At 35.9% G+C, this 24592-nt stretch overlaps 2 protein-coding genes across 3 annotated transcripts in view; one reads left to right on the forward strand and one right to left on the reverse strand.

The window, feature by feature from the left end:
- Positions 1-24592, forward strand: part of LOC123555381 (uncharacterized) — a 129205-nt gene that overhangs the window by 44388 nt on the left and 60225 nt on the right. The window lies entirely within an intron of this gene.
- LOC123554121 (uncharacterized) overlaps positions 8048-24592 on the reverse strand; it is a 28746-nt gene continuing 12201 nt past the window's right edge. The window contains exons 6-11 of the mRNA XM_053547202.1: positions 24437-24577; positions 19234-19350; positions 17961-18077; positions 15067-15239; positions 8580-8712; positions 8048-8133 (exon numbers count right to left, since the gene is read on the reverse strand). Coding sequence (XP_053403177.1) covers positions 8048-8133; positions 8580-8712; positions 15067-15239; positions 17961-18077; positions 19234-19350; positions 24437-24577 — 767 coding nt within the window. The remainder of the gene's footprint in view (positions 8134-8579; positions 8713-15066; positions 15240-17960; positions 18078-19233; positions 19351-24436; positions 24578-24592) is intronic.

Here is a 24592-nt window from a genome sequence, read left to right on the forward strand (position 1 = left end):
ACACAAGACACAATGTCAATAAACAATTCTGTCCGCTCGTAAAACAAAATATCCTGGTAACTTTTGGAATATAAAAAAGTTGGTCTACCTGATTTTTTATCACAAACTTGATTATTTAGTTAGAATACTATTCTTAAATATTTTACTTTGCCCATTCGAATTGTCAAAACTGACATAAAATGAATCTTCTAAGAATAACAATACGCCATGAGCTGGTATAACAATTCTTACCGGCAATGAATTCTACTTCACCAAATGCATACCCATTCCTTTTTCTACCAACTTAAACGAAAATATAGTATGGCCATCTCAATTGAAAACTAAGTGTCACTTAACCTGTTCGACAGTACGCATCTAGACCACATGACTTGCGCGCTACCTCCTTTAGAATAGTTAATCTTATAACAAGAAATGTAAGGTGTTGCGACCACTCTTATTGTCATTTAGTTCTGTCTCACCAAATAAATCCTCCTCTGTCAGTTTCCTGGTATTTGTAAAACCTTAAATATACTTATTTAAATAGTAATAAAAATACTTACCTCCACTGATGTAAGTAGCCTAATTTGTCAATTGTGTTGCATTTGTACTTCAAACACATTTAAAGTACAATTGCACCACGGTTGATACGTTTTCATTTTTCATAAAATGTATAAGATGCACTTAAATTGTGTTTATTGTTATTAAGTACAACAGAACGAAGTTTGCGCTATAAATCATAGTAATGCATTGCATATTGATTTACTTCAATCGTTAACACAATATTATACTAAAACACTTTCTAACTCCACACCTGGTTATTGAATTGTATCTCTGCCAAATTTAGATAAAATTTGGACACAATTTTTGACAGGAAAGACCGGTGTTGACTTTATGACTTCACCATTTCCATTTTGTAATTTCACTATTTCACGATTTCAACTTCACGATTTAAACCCCATGATTTCACGATTTCTCGATTTTACTTCACTGTTTCTTGATTTCACGATTTCTCGAATTCTTGATTTTACTTTATAATTTCTCGATTTCATAAATTCTAGATTTTGCTTCACCATTTCATTATTTCTCGACTATACTTCACGGTTTCACGATTTCACGGTTTCTCGAATTCATGATTTCTCGAGTGGCGATTTCTAGATTTTAACATTTCAAGGCTTCACGATTTCTCGATTAAAAGATTGATGATTATAAGTTTTCTCGATTACGCGATTTCACAATTTCATATTACGCGACTTCACGATATTCTAGTCACTTGCCATCTTGTATTACGTAAGATATTCGTTCCATTTAAGATGTCACGTGGACGTATTTTGAGCTGATGTATTCCTGTTAATATGTCTTGCCGACTTTAAAATAAGATTTATTGTAGGCCCTATTGTAACGAAATTCTTATTGGAAACAGAGTGCTTAATCCGCAGATAGCACTACATGCCGCATAGCAACCAGCACAAAGTAACACTCATTTTTGTGACTTTTCATTTTTGTCGAGCCCGCTTGCGGTGAGTTCGATACAGTCGGCACGTCAGTGTATGTGCGTCCGTGCGTCTGTGTGTGCGTGCGTCCGTGCGTGCGTCCGATTTTGTCCGGACCATAACTTTGATATGCATGGACCAATCTTGTTTATATTTGGCATGAATGTTCACCTCAATGAGGATGCGTGTCATGCGCAAATCCCATGTTGCTATCTCAAAGGTCACGGTCACAGTTGGAGGTCAAAGGTCAAATTGAAGTTTGTTTGGAGCATTTCTTCTTCATGCGTGTTGGGATTTTGAGGTTACTTGGCATGAATGTTCACCATTATAAGACGGAGTGTCCTGCGCAAGAACCAGGTCCCTAGGTCCAAGGTCAATGTCACACTTAACAGCTGGCGGGCTCGACATTCTGCCCGTGGGCATACTTGTTTACTTTAATTTTTGCTCTTGTCGCAGCTCAGTGAATTAACGTTTTGTTAAACTGAACTAATTTGTTTAAATTTGAAATTATTGCAATCAATCAGTTCTAATTATGTATTCCGGTAATGTTTTCGAAGTTTGTAAATTATGTCTTTTTTAATTAAGCTATATAAGCAGTAAATTTCCATATCAATTCAGATTTACTGCTATAGACGCCGAATTGAACTAGAAACACAGGGAAAGGAACGGTATGCTAATTTATTCCCATCTATATATTGTTTTAGATAGCAGCATCTTAGTTTCATTGATTTTATTAGTTTACAGACGAAAAACATGTGTTAATCTTGTTATTTAAATCTAAAAAGTCAATTGTTTTGAAATGAATGGATAATCTATTTTCTAAGATTTTATTTAGGCAAAAAAATCTAAAATATATAATAATGCTTCACCCACAAAAGCGGGCGCCGCCCGAATTTTTTTCTAACGGCACCGATTAAACTTTGGAGAGTATCATTTATGAAGTTTTTTGCTCACGCGGTCACAAAACAGGCGGGTACCGGGCGGCTTTCCTGCAAGGACATGTCGGGTGTACTGTCTACAAATCTTACAAGTACCGGGCAGGGAACTGGCGGCGCCTGTACGAAACATACAGGAATCCGGACGGACGTCTATTAACTCTGGCGGCGCACGGCCGGTTACCGGTGGTGGCAGGACTATTTTATATAAGGCACAGTCTGCGTCCGCGTCTTCTATGCATTATGTGAGCCGCCCACAGTTTCTCTTGCTTGATGAGAAAATGTCTCAAATTTTGCAGTGGAACTAGTGCCGATTTTCCTGTTAATCAGATAAGGAATGAAGCAGTAGGTACCTAAGTAAAACGTTTATAGTGAAAGAAGCATCAAATTTTTGCCGTCCGGTCGCCGCTTTGAAAGAATTTACTCCGCGCGTCAAAAATCAACGACGCCGGGCTTTGTGACCGACATCTTCCCATAACTTGGTGATCAATGTACATAGACCTAGGCCTGTTTTTGCACTTACAAATGTTTGGAAGGTGCCAGTACGGTCACTGCGCGATTTTGAAGGTAAACGTTTGACCACAATTAATTTGTTTTGTCACCACACGATTTAAGCAATCACCGTCTACTTTCCTACCAACAGTTGGACGATGTTCTAACAAAATGTTTACGGTTTCCCCAAAGGCCAAAAAATCGTCCGGTCACCACTGAAATTTACCTTTTCTTTAAGCCATCCGATGAGCCAAAACTAGCGCTGCCACCGTCTGATTTCACCTAAACCGCCGGACGAGCGCCGAAGATTTTGTCTGATTTAGCATAAAATACTCGTGTCCAGTTTTGTGACTTGGGTATAAGGTAAATGCAGTCATGATTGTTTATTTAGTTATTACCTGAATTCAATGAATTCAATATTCTGCCAAATTATTCAAATAAACTGCAAAGTCCGAAGTGCAACTGAAATTATTTTGTGACATGTATGACAGAAATATCTCACGCGCAACTGATATCTTTGAAATAATGCTCAGATAACTAATATAATAATTATTAACTTTACAAATGTTAACGATTTAAAAATAAACTGATTGTCTCTTGTATAATTAAGGGTGTTTAATCAATTATTATTACATATATATGAGGGTAGAAAGACAGAAAACCCAGCTGCCATGACGTAATGTTTTTTCTTCTTTATAAACAGTATTTTCTGATTAAGCGAAAAGTCTTGTTAAAATAGATAATATATAAGATATATTATTCCCTTTAGTGCCCTTTGTCTTCTTGTAGTTGTAAGCCGCATGATGCAAATGTTTTCCATTTAGAGATTTAAAATGCCTGTCCAAAAGTGTATAGAATGATTAAAATTCTAAATATAATAAAGATACAAGCATTTGAAAATACTCACAAAACCACTTAAAATTTTTATTAAAGGCATGGTAAATTGAAGTTTCTTTTTTTTCAATATAATCTATGTGTGTTTTGTATTGTGCGTATATTGTTGTATGATCTTTAATGCAGCACGTCTACTACATGTATATCTTTCCATACAGATTCCTTTTGTTGCCGGCCTAATTTGCAATGCATGAATTTCTGGCTGCGTTTGTGGTGCTCTATGCTTCCAGGAAATGTACCATACACTTTCTTCTTTTAATTAATGCGTTGCTTTTCATATGTATCAAGTGTGTACATAAGTAATAAGAGAAGGGTTGTCTAAAAGTTGTCATGTTTCTCTATTTATTTTTCAGGAGTTAAACATGACACTTTTGTCGTTGTTACTTGTTGCTCTATTTACTTATGCGAATGCTAACGACGTAAAGCAAAGGTTGCAACGAGTTCCTCCACCAGCTCCGTTCTTCAACGAGGCAGCCGTAAGTTTAAACAGAAATAACCTATTTATTAAGAACTGCACATTCACGGAATTTATGTTGTGAAGCATACAGTAAAACAAATAACACATTAAGACAGATCATACGGTAGCAACGCACAGAATATTAAACATATCAAACTGTTTATATACTATTCTCTGAATGTTTACATTTGAAGATAAAAGCGTGTATAAAAGTGAAGATTATAAATGTATAGCTAATAATTTTTACGTCATGTGAATGAGAGTGTATAGCTCCTGTGTAACAAACGTGTGATAGTCCCGAAAATTCTGTCTTTATATTTTTAGAACTCATCGACAGAGCTGACTACCAGTGCATGAGTCTTTTACGATTTAAACACTTTTCAATAGAGGATGAATGTACCAATTACATTTGCACTTGACCTAACATACAGCTTTCTAATTTCCAATAATTTTACGTTGAATTTTTTCTGACACAGTATCTCACCTAATGTACGCATTTATCAGTTCTTTCTTAATTCGGTATAATGTAGAATGTAATCCGCTCGGTATCGGCTGAGCGTGTGTGTTCGGGTTAAACGTCTTTTTCAATAATAATTCAGTCATATAAACGACGGTATCTACTTGTAGCAGTAAGCAAAATGCCCAACTTTATAGTGCAACCTCACTGGGATATCACGCCGTAGACACGTGACATGATACCCCACCCAGTAACATTATATTGGCACCGCACTGGCCAGTCTTGGCACTATCCTCTTAATGCTGAGCGCCAAGTGAGGAAGCTACGAGTACCATGTTTTACGTCTTTGGTATTACGCGGTAAGGGATCGAACCCTCGACCACCCGCATTCGAAGCGGGCGCTCTACCACTAGGCTACTGAGGCGGTTCGGTATCGGCCGAAGCATTCTCCTGTTGACAACATTTGATGTTACTACAAACAATAAAGCTAGTATGAATTAAACTTGAATAACCATTTAAAAGATTTGCAGCCCTGTACTGACGGTCGGTCGGATTAGACAAACAAACGACTCGGGAAAAAATGGAAAAAGTTTAAGTTTATTGTTTATTTCAGTCTCATCCATTTACATGTTTACAGTATAAAAACATGACATATACATAATAAAACACAAGTAAATGGCCACTCAAATTTGAATTACAAGAGACTATATATATAAAATTTCTACATATTACATATTTCACATTATTCAATATATGTTTCTAATGATAATCTAATGAGCACCACCGTGTGACAGCCAATGCAAGTGGTCCAACAAGCGATATAGCCAGCAGATCCAAGCCACCAGGAACAGAACCACAGCATCCTCCCATCCACCACACCGCAATTGTTGTAGTTGATAAGAGAACACTGCAGTCCCCTAACTGGCCATACAGAGACAGCAGACGACCAAATCCACATCACCCACCACACGGCATTACTCTTCAATTTATCACCATATTTATCAATTTAATCAATTCTCATATATATCACAGTAAAAAGCAAGACATGTCTGCTAATCATAACACAAAGATGTGTCCTAAAATTTAATTAAAAAAAGGGTTATAAGACACTGAACCAGATTAGACAGATGCACTAAATGTGCGCTAGTAAAAAATGGCTTAAAGAATCAAGTATCCCCACCAATCAGATTGGTAGAGAACAGATTAGCAGATATCTCTTACTTAACACTAAAATACTGTAATTATTTAAAAGAATCTACATACAATTTAGTAAAAAAAAATATAAATAAATAAAAGCCTATCTATACAGGTGGCTTAAACTGTATTTATATTATATAAAGTATTACTTCTTTTTTTCAGTATATCATAACAGGTTTTTGTATCTATTCTTATCAAATTTCGATGTGTGAATAACATAACCAGTTTATCATTGTCATTTAGACTCTCAAAGTTTACAAATATAGAAGTAACCTTTTCTAATAGAAGTCTTCGTTCAACAGTATAAAGCGGACAGCATAGAATAACATGTATCTCTGATTCTACAGCATTACAACCAAATGAGCACAATCGTTGATTTTCTGTTAAACCTTCGTAACGACCCGTTTCGAGTCTTACGGGTGCAACACCGCACCTGAATCTAGACAATGCAGATCTATGAGAGAAAGGCATAAGCAACTTACAATAAGGTTCAACATTACACTCATTCTTAAACATTCTGTAGGTTCGTAACTTATTTTGACCAGCACCATTGACACCAGTTAATCTTGAAATGTCAGTAGACCATTTTTCTAAATGAGTATTTAACAAAACAGTAGACATAGTTTCAATTAAGCGTTTTCTTGAGAAAGGTAATTGCAAGAAGTCATTTAACTCTAAACACTTAAATTTTTCTTTAACAATAAATGGCCAGTTCTTACATCTTGAGTTACCTTTCTTACAGGACCAACTAAAGATCTTTTTATTTATACGTGTATTTTCATAACTCAGACAGCGATACCAATGATTACATACTGAAGTCCACTGATCTATAAGGATTGGCTTCCAACCCATTTCACCATAAACAGCCACATTTGGTGTATATTTTCCTGTTCCAAGGTAGAATCTCATGGCCCGGTGGTGGACTGCATTTATACATGAAAATACCTTAGTTCCCCAAATTGAGGAGCCATATGTTATAATTGGGACAACAATTGAATAATACAGTTTTGTGTATACATCATATGGTAAGCCTCCATTGTTTTTAAAGCGAACAATGAGAAGACCCAGGGCACGTCCAGCACTCTGGGCAACAACTTTTGCTGTTACATTATAATCAAGGTGTTCTGTCAACATGGAAAGATATAGTAGGGTTAATGTTTTGGTGTCACGATTACTTAAGTCTTGACATCAGTACATTTTATTTCTAGGGTCGGCTAAACAAGAAGTTGATTTCGCAGCAATGTGTAGAATTATACAACCCTTGCTCCAAGAATTTTGAAAGTTGGCGTATTATGTGATATCGTGTTAAATTTTGAAAAATAATTAGATTTTTCTATTCTACTCAATACTTTGAACCTAGCTACATAGAAATACTTTTTAAAGTATGTCTTCTAGCTTATAGACTAAGTTAAGAATAAGATTCTTATTTGTCAAAACATTATTCTATATATCTGAAAATTGTGTTTTTGATTTGTGGAAGTCGACAAAATGGCTCTTCTTAATAATTAGCCTTATTTTTAATACATAACGATTTGTCAAGAAAACATTCACTCAAACATTATATGTACACTAGACTGGTGAACATAGAAAGTAGTATCGATTAGGTCAAGAATGTATATTATTTGTTGTTGCCTGCTGCCAACTGTAGATTTGTTCTTTAGTTTTCGAAACGCTATAACATACTGTAATCCAAAGACCGACACGCAGAGGTACATCCAAGATGGTATACATGTGTAGCTTTTGAATTCTGAACCTTTCTAGAACAGTTCTCACTTATATGCCAATCCTGCTAGAACAAATCATAATTCTCGTTTAATTTATCTATTAAGCCTCACAATTTAGCAACTGTTAAAAAGAACCCCAGCATTTATTGGTTGTGTTAAATTAAAATTTATTTCATTAAGTTATGAGTTCATATAAAAGCGGTTTAAAAATCTAGTCTACATGCATTCGGCGGTACAAGTGCGTTAAATAATGGCCGCAGATTTGTTTTACCAGTACGTTGTATTGTTCATGATAATTAATTAAATTACGCTAGAATAGTCTTTCTATTTTCAGATTCATGCACTTTGTTTTGAACAATCCATATTTTAAATATACACCAGCTCAACATTTGTAAATTGTCGATATACAGGAGCATAGATGACTAATTTTCTCGTGCATTAAGTATTCCAACCGTCATAAGCAGAATAATCATCATCAACTTCTCAGCTGTTGTAGATGATCCAGAAACTGAAAACAGAAAAACAAATCAATGTGATGGACAGAAAAGGATTTTTAGGTCGGCATAAATTACTAGCAGCCGGATCTATTGAGAAAAGACTTAAGACTTAAGCTAGCTTGCACAGACAGCAGTCATGTTGGTATTTACGTTCCATAAAAATAGGATAAAAGTAATGCCGTTTGAGACAGACAATCTACAATCCATTTAAGTTTTAGCATTTCAACTTTTTAGATAGACAAGTACATACCATGATAATTACAACATGGTGCAAATTAACAAAATATACACATGTAATGAGTCAAGTCAGCAAAATTAATGCATCGTTACTGACCACTTTTTTCCAAAATACTACTTGTAATAAAACAGTCTTAATTAGTCATATATTTCGGAGTAACTTTGCTTCTAGCAATAAACGCACAACAGTTACGACAAAAAATCAATTGCACATGCTTACTTCTCATGCTTCCACTCAGGTACGAGTAAATGTCGGCTACACGTAGGACATTGTTAATTCTCGCTGGGAACACTGATCTTGGATCTCTGACCGCTCTCTCCATGACACTTCTCTTTCTATTGCCACATGTTGTCTGCAAAATACACTTGTATTCATTTTTCGTTTGTAAGTGATTTTGATTGACATAAGTCGTAAAAGTCGTTCGAAAGTAAATCACCCTGCCATAAAATCCTCTCTAAAAGCACTTTTAATTTTTTACATCTCCTGTATCTGACTCAGTAAAGGCGAAAGCCAAAACAAAAGAGGAATTTATATATTTTTTCTGAAATAGAAATGGAAATGACTAATGTAAAATTTATATAGTGTCTGTGAGATATTATCGTAAAAGCTTCTCCATTCTAGAACTAATATTTTTACAATTCTGTGTCATGCATGTTTTAAATGTAATGTAAGCTATATCCATTTAGGCTACAACAGAGTTTTTTTATTAGCTTCTTTTTAAATTACAGTGTCAAAATTTAGCTTTATTACAAGAGTTAGTGTCTTTGTCACTGATTTAGGACATTTCGTTATGTTGCGATGGCGTGTGTGCGGCTAATGTAAATATTTTGTTGTAAGGTCCTTGCGTGCGCGCCAATGGCCGTAACAAAATTTTGAAAGTTTTGTGTGTCGTTCTGGTGTTAATAACTGTAAGGCAAGTTGTGTACCAGCAGAACAAGAAGTTTCTGTGAAAGAATCTTTTATTTCATTCAATACGTTGTTTTGTGTTTAGCACCGTTTTCATCAGTGTTTGTCAGTTATTTAAATGCGGGCAGTTTACCTAACCAATAATCCTTATTACTCAGTTCTATGCAAGTAACTGCAAACTTCTCCACATAAATCAGACGTGGATGATGAATGATTGCAGACACAATGTCTTTTACCATATTGTCACGGACAGCATAGGCCTAGCCCGGGGATAGAACTCACGACCATGCGATCCGAAGATCTGCGCTTTCCCTTATGATCTAAGCGGGCAGGCTCGTCCCTTACAGATGCATTAGATAAATGGAGCCACGACTTTAATTCTTTGATGGAATAGTAATATTTATGATGATAAGCAGACATATCATATTTCAGTAGTAGAGGCTAAAATGGCAAAATGAAAAGTCAAACATGGTGAAACTTATGATACTGGTGGTATTCTGTCAAAGGTACTTTGTAATGTCAGTGGTACTGTTCCTTAAAGCTGGGGTAAGTGATAGGTTGACACTTTCGTTGAAAAGAAAACTTTGCTGGTGGATGAACAGAATGATTGCAGAAACAATATATATTCCGTGAAATGTGTCAAGAAACACGTGAGAAACTTTTCCTGACTTCAGAAAAAATGCATGTGCTATTTAATGACACAGATTAGGGGCGCTGCATTCAATGTTTTACTAAGCCGCATGATTTGGTTGTTCGTCCTGTCAGCGGTTATGGAGCTGCAGTATGGAGACATAAGTCCTTCTCATATGATCACTGGATATCTCGTGTAGTTGGGCTGGGTTTCTTGCACCATATGTCAGTGAATTGCTGGGCTTTAAAATCTCCTACTCATTCTACTCTACGCAACAAATGAATAGAACTCTGGGTTAACTTTAAGTCTGTTAGAAGTAAGAATTAAATGGTTTCACTGTTGGTACAATCAACTTGATTTTAACTAGTACTCGCATGTAACGCTTTCTATATCAAAATATTACACTGTTTAAACACTCTGGACAAGAAATGTTTTATAAATTATACGCATGACTCATTAAACAGCAGAGATTCTCCTCTGGTCCTTCTGGTAGAGTTGGAAATAAACTTAGGTCTTTTTGCACTGTGATGTTGAAAAGTATGCCTAAAAGCATAGATCAGCACTTCGAAAATTCAGACGCTGAGTATCTCCTTACTGAAACAGGAAGAAATGCTGGTCTGCTAGTTGACAGACGTTCGTGCAAATATCGTAGGCCAGATAGTCGTGTTCTTTTGGAGTGCAGTCTGTATCATGATATAAGAAACACCATCTTTAAAAAAGGCATGTTATTTGCTCCTTCGTTTTGGAATCATTTGTACAGCTAACAAACTAAGATGCTTTTTTTTAGAAATAAGGATTTGATTAGAATCAAACCTACATGCTTTTTATTACTAAATAGACGACGATCTTATTTACGTAAATAATACACTTTCCTTTTTAAATTGCGACACATGCATAATTGTTCTTGTTGTACCTGAAAAGCACCTACTAATAAAATCATTCCCAATAAGACTGTACGTGACCTGGTTGTTGTCCGTTTCTCAAAATGCGCAAAAATGGCGATCTTGCTCATCTCAATGTTTTTAAAAGTAGTTATTTTTCAATTACTTCTAATGTAAGTAACCGATTTTCTACTTCCCCCTCAGATCTACCTGTAAGTGTTCAGCATTTTAAGTAAATGTAGGGTTTGGCTGTATAAAGACCCCATCTTCAACAGTGCTTGGATCGCTATATATACCTATAAATTCGTGACAATGTCTATGACTTGACTTATACATTCGCAGAATGGTTGGTGTACAATAGGGTATGTCCAATAACCTTTGACATGGGGATTTAAACAGTGCAAATAAAGAATAAAGATTATATTTGTTAATACATGTATTTGATTGCATTATGTGATATTGGAAAATGTGATCAAAGTCGCAGACTGTAATTCCTTATGGCATTTTTGTATACTAGTACTGTACGTGACATTTATTTTGTATTGTATATTTGTATGCATATAGTTAAGATTTTAGTAAAACATTAAATCTATATTATGTGTAGATAAACAGTGTATCTGAGTATATATAATCCTGTTTGCGTCCACAATATTTTTTTTTCATGTCTATCAATGTAGAAACCTTACCGTACAGGACGAGGTGTTTTTTGGACAAACTTTCAGATCACATGTCAAGAAAATGCTGTCATGTTCGTAGAATTTGAACGCATACAGTAAAGCGTTGGCTGTTCCGTTGTCGTTGATGGTGAAGTGGCTTATCAGATCAGCTACCACAGGACATCTGCAAATAGAGGTAACTCATTCCTGCCATGTCGCGTTGTTGTATTGGCGCCCCAGCCAGAGCAACAACATGACAGTACAGTAAATCTTTTTCGTGTTGGCGACCCTGCCGGTATGACAGCTTGAGGACATGACAAACATAAGTTGACTAACGACAATTCTTTTATAATGTTGGTGCCCTATTTTGTTGTGTCCTCGTGCTTGCGGGTGCGCCAAGCGACAATGAATAATTTTAAGATTGTGTCGTACTGACGATGGAGTCAAGCGCCAACACGATGACACGACAAAATAGCATTCTTGTTTTGTCGTTCTTTCCTGCTGCCAGAAGTGCCACGTGACAACACGGGGACACGATAATAATTTGATGTTTCGCCTTCCAGTTGGTATGCCCAGATAAATTACACACATGCAAGTTCCAACATGTCGCTTATTATCCCACTAAATAAGGTTTACGAGCAAAGTTACCAGGGTGTGATTTAGGCGGCTTTACAAGCCCTCCTGTCCATATCAAATGAAAAGCGAAAAATTTACAAAATAATTAATCATGTCCTTGTGTTAAAATGGTTACGTATTGACCTCAAGCCAGTGACGTCGTAACATTTTGAAGTCAATACAATATGCAAAAGCAAATGACTTAAGGCTGCAAATATCTGGAATTGACGACTCTTTTCTAAATTAACATTTGAGTCGCTGGATTTAGTAATAAAATAACTGTCTTCTTGGTTTGATGATATGAATCTTTATCGGCATAAGCCTCCGGTCAAAATATTTTTTTTCAGGTAGATAAACCCTCATTTCGTCCTCATTTAAAGACTGCAATTGTATTGAGTTTCATTTCTCATTATTTCCTTTAAAAATTGCGACCTCATATAAAAGTGTAGACCTTAAAAATCAACGAAGTAAAAGGCAACATATTTCTCAGACAATTGAAATGTTATATAAAATGATGCTTTACATATTCAAGAGAAATTATGAGTGTACATGTAAACTTCTGTGCCAACCATCCTCCAACCAATTAGCTTACATGATTTCTCATGTTTTGTAAATTCGACTGCATTCACGTAACGCATACCAATACAAAATAATGTAACCCAAGTTCGAGCAGAAAGAAGATATTACCCTCCGATGGAGATGAGACTGACTTGTTGTGAAGAGGACCTATCCGTTCCCTTGCAGTATGTATTCCTCTGTACAAATATATCATTTAAAGCCATTAATATGAGAAATGTCCCGCTCACTGAGAAATAACATCGGCTTCATTTTTGTTTATGTTTTTTTTTTCAATTATAAAAAAAATGTGGGATATTATGTATCACATATTATAACACAGCTCTGTCAGTCATTATGAAAACTGAAGTAGTTTGGGCCACTGATGTCTTCCGACCAAAGAAATATACCCAGGTGAACAATTAGGGATTTTTACTAGCTTCCTATCGTTACCTGTTTTGTTATCGTCAATTTAAATATAATACTGCTTTATAGGGATTGGTCTAAAGGTTATAACACACTAAATAGTTGTTGTTCTTTATTCTATATAAAATTGACCTATTTCCAATGACCGCAGCACACACCAGGACCCATTTACATGTCTGTAACTTACACTTTCTTGAAGAATATTGTCAGTGCTAACTAAAAATCCAAAGAAAAGTGGGGGTCATGTTTGATGCAAGAAAAATAATTTCAGTCAAACACACAAACTGCAAAATCAGCTAAAAAATGAGACCCCAAATTATACTGGTGGTGTATGATCTAAGTTTCCATGAAAATTTTTGTCATGTTGTTATTTCATTATGAAAATGCTACCTACATGTCAAGCATAGATCTGTCATGTGATTTTAGCAACAAAAATTGCAAAGAAAATAAGGAAAATAGCTCTACAGAGCAAAAAAGCTGAGGACTATTTGTATCCGCCATTATGCGACTACCATTTATTTCGCGCCATTTTTCTATTTAGTGTCTGTATGCCTAAAGAAATTATTTGCATTCTAAATATCTGTAGATAATTGAAAAAAAAGAAATTAAGTTCAGTTAAAATACTACAACAGTCTACACATCTAAATGGATAACCGAACGCATAGTATACACTTATTTAGGACCTCAGGCAGCAGTTTTGACTATCGACGGGCAAGCCATTCAATAAACACTTTATTACATGATATCAGTCATGAAATCTATATCACAAACTAATTTTGGTAAGATGTCAGTTAAGCCACCCACGTCTCTCTCTCCACATCCCCTAACCCCTCTCCGAATGCACTCCCAATAATAAAACCAAGGGGTATCTATCTTACTGTGAGGTGTAGGAGTTGTTGATGGTATGTAAAATTCCCACATCTGATATCTCTAGACATAGAGCTTCCACCACAAAGAGAGCATTTCCTCCGTGTACCAAATACGTCTCCACGCCACTATATGCACCGTATGTTACAATAATTGGCACATCCTGTCCATGGTCAAAATAGATTCAAACCCAGTCATTTATCAAACAAATATAACCTTGAAGTTCTAGTAAAACTTGCTACTAAAATTTCGAGCTCAAACTCACATGATTATTGACAAATGCCCCCGAGCATCTATGCCAAGTAATTTCAAAATCCCTTCATCGATGTCAGAGTTATGGACCGGACAAGAAACAGACCATGTTAACCTTTAACCTCTAAGTGTGAACTTGACCTTAGAGCTAGGGGTCCGAATCTTGCGCAAGACATGTTGTTTCATTATGGGGAACCTTTATGCCAAGTAATTTCAAAATCCCTTGATGAATAGTAGAGTTATGAACCGGGCACGAAACAGACCCTGTTAACATTTGACTTCTAAGTCTGACATTGACCTTGGAGCTATGGGTCTGGGTCTTGCGAATAACACATTGTCTTATTATGGTAAACATTTATGCCAAGTAATTTTAAAATTTCTTCATGGATGGCAGAGTTATGGACCGGACACAAAACATACCCTATTTTAACCTTTGACCTTGACCTTGAAGCTAGGGGTCTGGTGAACATTTAAGCCAAATTATTTCAAAATCTCTTTATGGATGACAGAGTTACAGCCGTACAATAATTTCAAGGACGCACGGACGGACAGTGTGATTTTGATATGCCCACCTTCGGTGGCATAAAAATGTTTTGTGAATATGAAGCCAGAGCACTTTATGCTCAGAGACAATACGAAATGTGATTGGTGTGTCAAGTCTGAAAAATAACTCCCCACTGAAATAATATTATTTTTCACATTTTTAAGTGTTCTTGGTAAATGTATCCGTATTTCATACAAGAGAGAGAGAGAGAAAGAGAGAGAGAGAGAGAGAGAGAGAGAGAGAGAGCTGCGACATTTAGTCCCCTGTCAAAAGTTTTATTTAAAACTTTCCAAAAAGAAAAAAAAAACTTACATATACAGAACATTATATACATTCAATGCAGGAAAGGCGTTCCATAATTTTTGAAAGTTACCTTACAACAACCTGAAATTGCGACAGTGGTAGAGTTGATATCAGACACTGGAAACAGCATGTGTCCCCCGGCCGTCTCAACCTGCATGGCAAATACACAATGTATATAGCTGTCTTCCGGTAAGTTGTACAAGTAAAGACTGTCGTCAGAGTTACATTTATACTTTATCTGCGCTGGAAAATGAAATTAAGAAATAACAGTAGAACATTATCTTAACGGACAAACTATTATAAAACAAAACATTAGTACAATTACATTGACAGTGTATATTTCTTTGAGAATATTTTGTACGTTTTATTTAAATTTATTTCATCATACTACTAAAATGTACAATAACGTAATTGGTATACATGTTGTTGAAGTAAAATATATATGCCCAGACAGGCTTCAGGGTCTAATGCAAACACAGTCTCTGATATCTTTGTTTTCGCTACAAAACACAGAGGGCAATACTCTAGTGTGTCACTTGTATACGTTCCATAACAGACACATTATCCGGCTGGTCTTCTATTGCTTCATCTTATTTATAAATTCTACGGAAATCTAATTAGAAACAAAGGTACTAGTTATAACTCATGAAAAACATTTTTTGTTGTTTTCTTTATAGGCCACATGGTGACTCTATAAGCCAGCTGGATAGCTTCCAAGCAAGTGAGAACGCTATACTCCCAAACGAGTTTTCGAACCAACAGCGGTGATGGACAAATGGTTCCAAACCTGCGACCTCAACCATTCGGCCAAGGGGGCCCCTTTGGATAAAGGTTCTAAATAATGGGTTATTGAATTTGTCCTATTTGTCCAATTATATCTATAGCTAGCGGATATCGTGGTTTTTGCTACATGGCTAAGCCGCTGACTAAAACGTCGTTCCAATGAAGATAAAATACAATAAGAATGGTCCATACTAATCACCGAAAAATTACTTATGGTAATTCTTAGAGTTTTAATTATGTACAAGATCAAATCAATGTATGCCATTCGGTGAAAATCGTCTTTTTTCATGCATCTTTGCAGAAAATGTCAGTTTCCCAAACAAACTTTTTTTTTTCTAATAAACACTATAAAAACACCTTATAAACACTGTCAAAACCGCTTTTTTGGTGTTTGTTAGTGCGTTCCATTAGTGATCCATTGAAACAATCAAGAAATGGTTGCAATGGATCGCTAACGGAACGTGTTCCATTAAATGGATCTCGATTTTGAAGCGAGTTATTAACTTTACAGAGCCATTCAGAAGGCTTTCTCCTCTTTTATCAGGAAACATATGGTTTAAATCCATCAAATGTACCGTAACAGCAGATCCTCTAGTTGCTATGGTTATGTTATGTAATCTCATCTAAGGTATAATATAGAGGGACAGAAATTAGTGCATTTTGTAGGTTGTAAGTGTAGGGGTTGGACATACGGATTTACTGAAGAGAAAATGGTGGTGGTTATTTCATTTAATTTCTATGATTTACAACTAAAGGTATTTTCTTAATACATGTACTTACAATTCAGTATAAATAAATGCATGTTAACATTGTGATTCGATCTTTATAGATCGATCGAGATTTCATTGTATGTTAGAATTCAAAGATTTATCAAATGCATAACACAATAGTTTTTGAAATGCTGATTCTAATGACCTGTATATTACTTTCTTATATTGAAACTAGTTAATAAATATATGTTTCTCTTTGTCTATATCCATATTTCACAAAATTTAAGATGGAATTTCTGTTAGCTGCAGGATTTATCAAATGATTTGTATAAAACTGCATCCAAATGATCATGAAAATGTTGAATGATTGCTATATACATTATTTAACAAATTACCGTAATATTTGAATAATTTTAACAGAAAAACCTTTTCAACAGTTACTGCATATCTCTGCAAATCCAGGCTATATTATATACCCAGTCACATAAACGATTTGCCAAAACTGAATGCATCAGGTTTCAATTAAATACAGCCTGTAGTTAGGAATTTATCAGTTTGATGAAACGCATTCCATTGAGTGATCTATTAAGCGATCTATTATATATGCGTTCCATTAAGCGGTCCATTATGCGATCCATTAAGCGATCCATTATACGATCTATTATGCGTTCCATTATACGATCTATTATGCGTTCCATTGAGCGATCTATTGTGCGCTCCATTAGCGTGTTGTTAAATGACATATTTATGTTAATTAGCGATCCATTAGCTCATTTGCATGTGAAATTGGAACACGGTTTTGATGGTGTTTATTGGATTAACAACTCGCTTGCGGATCATGGTTTTAGTGGTGTTTATTGACAGTGTTTATTTGGCCTTTTTTTTTTGTTTGGGTTTCGCTATATTTTGTGGCGGTATGCCACTGAAAAACGTATCAACACAACTGAGTTGAAATATATATTAAGCTAGTTGTGTTATTGCACACATGTATCTAGAATTGCTGTTACGATCAATAGTAGCTAGTGGACCCGTTGAAAATAGATAGATAGATAGATAGATTTTATTTAGGAAAAGTGTACATATATCAATAAAAATCCAGCTGGAGTACCTTTTCTCCAAATTAGAAAATCTAAGAAAACAGAATTTCTACACTAGCAATAAAAATGGCATTATATATGTCAACATAACAATGACATGACTCTTACTTGCCATGTTTATGTTACACTGGTTTATGTGTGTCATAAGAACGAACTTTTTTACACATTTTGCATTCTGCCTTAAAAAAAAAAAAACGCGAACAAAAAAAGTCGGTACTGAGTGGGTAACTATGATTTCAAGTATGTGCGTGAAACTGCAGTGACTTTATATAGCTCTGTGGTCTTCTACGGGATTCTTTGATGGCGAACATTTATTTCGGAGATCATTTTTCAGGCATTGACACATTAGTAAATTATTACATGTTTTCACCTACGGATACATGATGTACCCTCACCAGAAAATCCCCAGTTACAGGTGCAGGTAAAACTCCCTGCTGTATTTACAGTTTTCATTTTCTGAACAGCTCTTCCACCTACACATTCATCTATATCTGAAATACAATGTTCTGTAATAATATACACGTCTGTAAAACGTTCTGTAATAATATACACGTCTGTAAAACGATACCATGCAAACCCATCAAGACAGTTTTATTTTTTATATGTAAGAAAAAACACACTGATTCGCAGATTTCAGACATACAAAAAAAGCCAAATAATATATATGTATAACATATAGGTACATTTAAATGTTACACGTTTTTCAAAATCACAGTAGATCTACAACGTTACAAGAGTTGTCAGTTGACAAAGCTAGAGACCGCTTTTGGAGTAGAAGAACGGGACGGCAGTCTCAGAGATAGATACCCATATCTCCTTTCTCCATGTTGCTTTATAAAAGCGGGATTAATCAGTAATTAATGGCTTTGCGCTATTATCATGTAATATAGGATATAAAAAAAAAACCACTTCCTCTTACTGTCATCTATCATTAAGTCAAACGAGAGCTGTCACAGGAGTGGCGAATTATACCCTCCCCCACCATACGGCCTATTCACAGAAGTAGGCTAATGTCAAAGTCGAACATCTAAATCAAAAGGTGTCATCTGCTGGTCATGACCAACCTTCCTATCAACTTTCATGATCCTAGGCCCAAGCATTCTCAAGTTATCATCCGGAAACCGTTTACTTGTTCCGTGTCATTGTGACCTTGACCTTTGACCTACTGACCTCAAAGTCGAAGTTGAGCTGTATTTTATGATGTTATGCTACATGTTTACCAAAATTATTTAAATCTTTCAAGCCTTTCATGGCTGTTATTGTCCGGAAACCATTAAAACCAACGGACCGACCGGCCGATAAGCTCACTCCTATATACCCACCCAAACTTCGTTTTGTTGGGGTATAATTATATCAGCACAATCAATGATTCTTGGTAAGCATAGAATGCACAACTAAGCAAAATATTGGTGGAGTCGATCTGACAGTGTGTTTATACGAGTTACATAAAATACGAGTTATATAAATGTACAACACCCCTCACGTCTCCAACCCCTTACCCAGTCTTTAATACATGTGTGTAGTTATCAGTAATTTCTTGAAAAGCGAGTAGGTGTTAAGTGTATGCAAAAAAAAAAAAAAAAACCAAGAGAAGAAGAAACAAAGACATAGAATTAAAATTAAAAAATAAAACGTTGTATAACTTACCCGTGCAAGTCGTGCCGTCCCCGGAAAATCCTGTATTGCACGTGCATGTGTAACTGCCTCCTGTCATTTCACATTGCGCATTCGAGTCACACTTGTTAGTAACGTTACAGCCAGTTCCTATTGAGAAAAAGTTTAATGAAGATAAAGTACGCCATGCTGTATATGTACAGATACATCATTTTCAATGTTCGGAGTGTTTTTGCAATACATTCTCTACAGTATAAATGATGACATTTTCTGAAACCTTCGAGTCCGTCTCCAAACTTAAGCTACTTGTCAACAGCAGGGATGAGTGAGTGAGTTGGGTTTTACGGCGAATCGACACAAAATGGTCATATATCGCCGAGACAGCAGGGATGAAAAAATACCAGTGAATTATATCTGATATTTTAAGAGCTATCCAGAGTGATGCCAACATTGTATATGACACAGCTTCTTGAAAACGCTCGCTAGAATATATAAAGGATCGGAACTTAAAACCTTGACAAGAAGCCCATAATATGCGTATGACCGCTTCAGGTCGGTGAAGCCAACTTAATTTCATTCAAATTGAATGGAAACTGTTTAAGGCCTATGCTATTTTGAAATTATGAATTAGGTGGGTGGGGTACATGATATTATTTCTGAGGAATTTCGAAGTTACTGTAAAACAAACGTTATTCCAATGTGACAAAACATCAAAACCATGAAGTGCTGAACTCTTACTTTAATTAAAAAAGTAAAGTGGGAAAAGTTATCAGTATGTTCGTGTCACAATTTTCGGGGTAAGTATTCTATGTCATCGTGCATAACTGCGAAAAACTATGACATACATAATAAAGCTAAACTATCCGTGTAAATGAGCTGAGGGCTATTTTTCTATTTCCGTTTATTACTTTTCTAAAAAACACATTACAATTTACCAGGTGTTGGCACAATTTGTCATTTTTGTACACATGTCTTTACACATGAAAGAAGTCCGAACTATAGGTATGGTGTGCGAGAAGGGCCTGAGCGCTTACGTAGTGCTCATTTACAGGGATTGCACTGCTCAGATAAATATATATATAATTTTATCATAAGTCCGCAAAGTGCAACAAAAGAAATTATAGCAGTATTAATTTTGTAATAATATTATTTATTTACAAGGTATGTCTGACAAATGACATCGAGAATTCTAACTGACCTTTTAGAAAGCTGTATTTTCAAGTACCTGAAATTTTCCACTTTAGTTAAAAAGAATTTTTTACAATAGATAATGACTGACTACAGAAGGTAATAAAAATACCCTTCATCTAGAGAATGCTACAACCTACTACACTTCAAAGTTTAAGTTTAAAAGTATATTGAACACGTTTGCTTTAAGGTGAAAAATAAACTAGAACTCTATGATAAAAATCGAATAGATCATTTCGGACATGTTAGACAGTGAAAAAGCAAACATATCGTACGTATTATTTAGCAAGGATGATTTGCACTGTGAATATATACTTTGTACACTTAACATTTAATTCCACGAGTACACACACATAATTATACATACATATTTACCTTTTATGCATTAGGAATAGGTTTGTTTCACATGTAAGATCAAAGCATTAACCCCTCGTGAAAATATAATGCATTTGGCGTTCACTGTTGATATATAATTGTAATATTATATTTTGACGTTACACTGAAACAAACAAACCCTTTTTGCATATTCATTTATATAAAATATAAACAAACAAACAAACAAACAAAAACGGGAACAATGTTTATTTTGTTTGATTGAGAGTAACACCGAAACGACACCATGAACTTTTCCCAGCTTTTGTTGGTGGGGAAAGGCTCCAGGTGCTCCTCCAGACATTTTTTGGGGCTCAGACTAGTACCTAGATTGAGACACTAACCTCAATTGGATGGCTTCCTTCCGTGAAAAGTTTTACACCTCATGTGAGTTTTTGATGGGCGAGGAATTCGAAACCAGCGACCATAACCATCAAGATTTTCTTTTGCAAGTATAGAACATAAATATTCAATTAAATTTCGTGAACATAACTGATACTCTCAATGACATTTACCACGTCGGAAATTACAAATGGTTTGCCGAATACACCATACTTTTAATTACAAAAGCTTACACACCATATGGGTCGGAAAGCACGAAATTTACGTTCTTGAACGTATATGTGAATCGTCATGTTTGAAATGTTAAAAAAGGCATAAAAGTAACTGTTTTCATGTTCGTGGTAAGGATCGACTTGTGATTGTCAATGTTCCCGATACGGAATATATATGAATATATAAACACGAGCCGTTTCATCTTACAGGACTTACAAGAACATAGTAAGCGGCTGTTTATTTATTGTATTTATGTTCTAGTAACCTTTGACACTGATTTCGAGGACAGGCCGGGTTTGTGACATATACATGTCTGTTGTTGGGCTGGAAAAAGATGGGTCCAAAATTTAGACTAAAAGCTATATTACAAGTCACTGTTCAGGCTCCCGTGACCTTGACCTTTGATCAAGTGACCTCAAAATAAATAGGGGTCATCTACTCTGCATGTCCAATCATCCTATTAAGTTTCAACATTGTAGGTCAAGTGGTTCTCAAGTTATTTCCAAAAAATGATTTTACATGAACAGGCCACTGTGTCCTTGAACTTTAATAAACTGACCCCAAAATCAATAGGGGTCATCTACTCTGCATGACCAATCATCCTATTAAGTTTCAACATTCTGGGTCAAGTGGTTCTCAAGTTATTGATCAGAACTGGTTATCAATGTTCAGGCCTCTGTGACCTTCACTTTTAACGGAGTGACCCCAAAAACAATAGGGGTCATTTACTCTGCATGAACAATCATCGTATGAAGTTTCAACATTCTGGGTCGAGAGGTTCTCAAGTTATTGATTGGAAATGGTTTTCCATGTTCATGCCCTGTGGCCTTGACCTTTAACAGAGTGACCCTAAAATCGTTAGGGGTCATCTACTCTGCATGACCAATCATCCTATGAAGTTTCATCATTCTGGGTCAAGTGGTTCTCAAGTTACTGACCGGAAATGGTTTTCAATGTTCAGGCCTCTGTGACCTTGACCTTTCACAGAGTGACCCCAAAATCGTTAGGGGTCATTTACTCTGCATGACCAATCATCCTATTAAGTTTCAACATTCTGGGTCAAGTGGTTCTAAAGTTACTGACCAGAAATGGTTTTCAATGTTCAAGCCCCTGTGACCTTGACCTTTAATGGAGTGACCCCAAAATTGATAGGGGTCATCTACTTTGCATGTACAATCATCCTATGAAGTTTCAACATCCTGGATCAAGTGGTTCTCAAGTTATTGATCGGAAATGGTTTTCCATGTTCAGGCTCCTGTGATCTTGACCTTTGATGGAGTGACCCCAAAATCAATAGGGGTTATCTACTCTTCATGATCAATCATCCTATGAAGTTTCAATATTCTGGGTCAAGTGGTTCTCAAGTTATTGATCGGAAATGGTTTTCCATGTTCAGGCTCCTGTGACCTTGACCTTTGTTGGAGTGACTCCAAAATCAATAGGGGTCATCTACTCTTCATGATCAATCATCCTATGAAGTTTCAACATTCTGGGTCAAGTGGTTCTCTAGTTATTGATCGGAAATGGTTTTCAATGTTCAGGCCCCTGTGACCTTGACCTTTGACGGAGTGACCCAAAATCAATAGGGGTCATCTACTCTTCATGAACAATCATCCTATGAAGTTTCAACATTCTGGGTCATGTGGTTCTCTAGTTATTGATCGGAAATGGTTTTCAATGTTCAGGCCCCTGTGACCTTGACCTTTGACGGGGTGACCCCAAAAACAATAGGGGTCGTCTACTCCAGCAGCCCTACAACCCTATGAAGTTTGAAGGTTCTAGGTCAAATGGTTCTCCAGTTATTGCTCGGAAATGAAGTGTGACGTACGGACGGACAGGGCAAAAACAATATGTCTCCTGGGGGAGACATAATAAGTTAACAGAGGCATTTCCTTCGTCCATTTCAACATATCTATGCTTATTGATTCCTTTATTTACTTTGTAAATACGTTTTTCTTTCCAAGGAATTTTTATGCAGGCAAATTGTAATTTTCCATAATTTTTTTTTTAATGTTCTCTTCGAAGTTTACTGCAAGATTAAGTGGCAGGGGCCAGTTTCGCATTTGGCCCGGGTACGTTTTTTAAATAAAATAGACATATGTACTTTACAGGCATATATATTCAACTGGTTATTTATGATGTTTATAGAACTAAGGATTCCTGCGTACGAGTGATTATTGTGTAAAATAAATATGTGCATGTATCGATTTTCCTAGCTCCATGTAGACGGCCGGGTCTAAAACTTTACCTGAGGTAACGGAAGTCAGACGAATTGGAAACGGTCCTCCATCCATCCAGCTTCAGCTCAAATTTGCGGAAAAAGTAAACGGTTATGAGATACTTTTCTTCCCACCATTATTTTTGTCTGGCCACATGCTTTAAAAATATGCATGTGTTTTAGGTCAGTCATTTGCAGATAATACGGTAAAGGTCGCGCAAGGAGTGCATTTTGGGCCATTTTTGTCTAAAAATTTAGTGTCCTGAAACCTGCGTTTTACTCATTTTTATCACAGAAGCAACAGAATCGGCAGACTGAAAATGTCACATAATGAAGTGCTATGTCTATGCGAGACATTCGCTCAAAAATTGCCTTGAATTTGTCGAAATTGGATTTTTTATGATTTTTTTTCGCACTGGTATCAGCGCAGAGTTGTGGAGTTTTCAAATTTACTGTCCCTTGCCCCCATTATTGTAAAATACACGAACGCTCCCTTGTCCAGGCGATTCACGCGTTGTGGTATATCTGCGGTGTGTTCTATTTATAGAAATGAGATCGGTAAGTAGGTCATGCTAAGAATAGAAATAGAAAACTTGAATTACAGAGTAACCTCCCTTATCAATAAATCGGATCAACATTTTTGACGAAATTGTAAATAAAAAAATATATTCTGCTCTACAAATAAGGAGGGGAAAGACAGATAGAATTGTTTTAAATCACATAATAAGTTGCATTACATGTTTTATGTTTTCTTTTTGTCATTTTTTGTTTATTCACTAAAATGTATTGTGCAATATCGTTGATCCTTTTACAAACTATTCACTGTATTCAGTTTATCACTCCGAAACTATTCATTACCATCTTTACAGGGTCCGAAATAAAAGTGTATCCCATATTCAGGGCGGCGTCGAATTGGCTTGTGTAGACTGTAACGTGAGACTTTGTTGCATGGTTCCATGTGCTCATTACTGTTCGCAGAAATATCAGCTTTCTCTGATGCAAATATCTTTTCCATCAGACTGATTGCAGTCAGGTCTTCATGATCTAAAACGCAGAACA

Source organism: Mercenaria mercenaria, chromosome 7 (assembly GCF_021730395.1).
Source record: "Mercenaria mercenaria strain notata chromosome 7, MADL_Memer_1, whole genome shotgun sequence".
Lineage (NCBI taxonomy): Eukaryota > Metazoa > Mollusca > Bivalvia > Venerida > Veneridae > Mercenaria > Mercenaria mercenaria.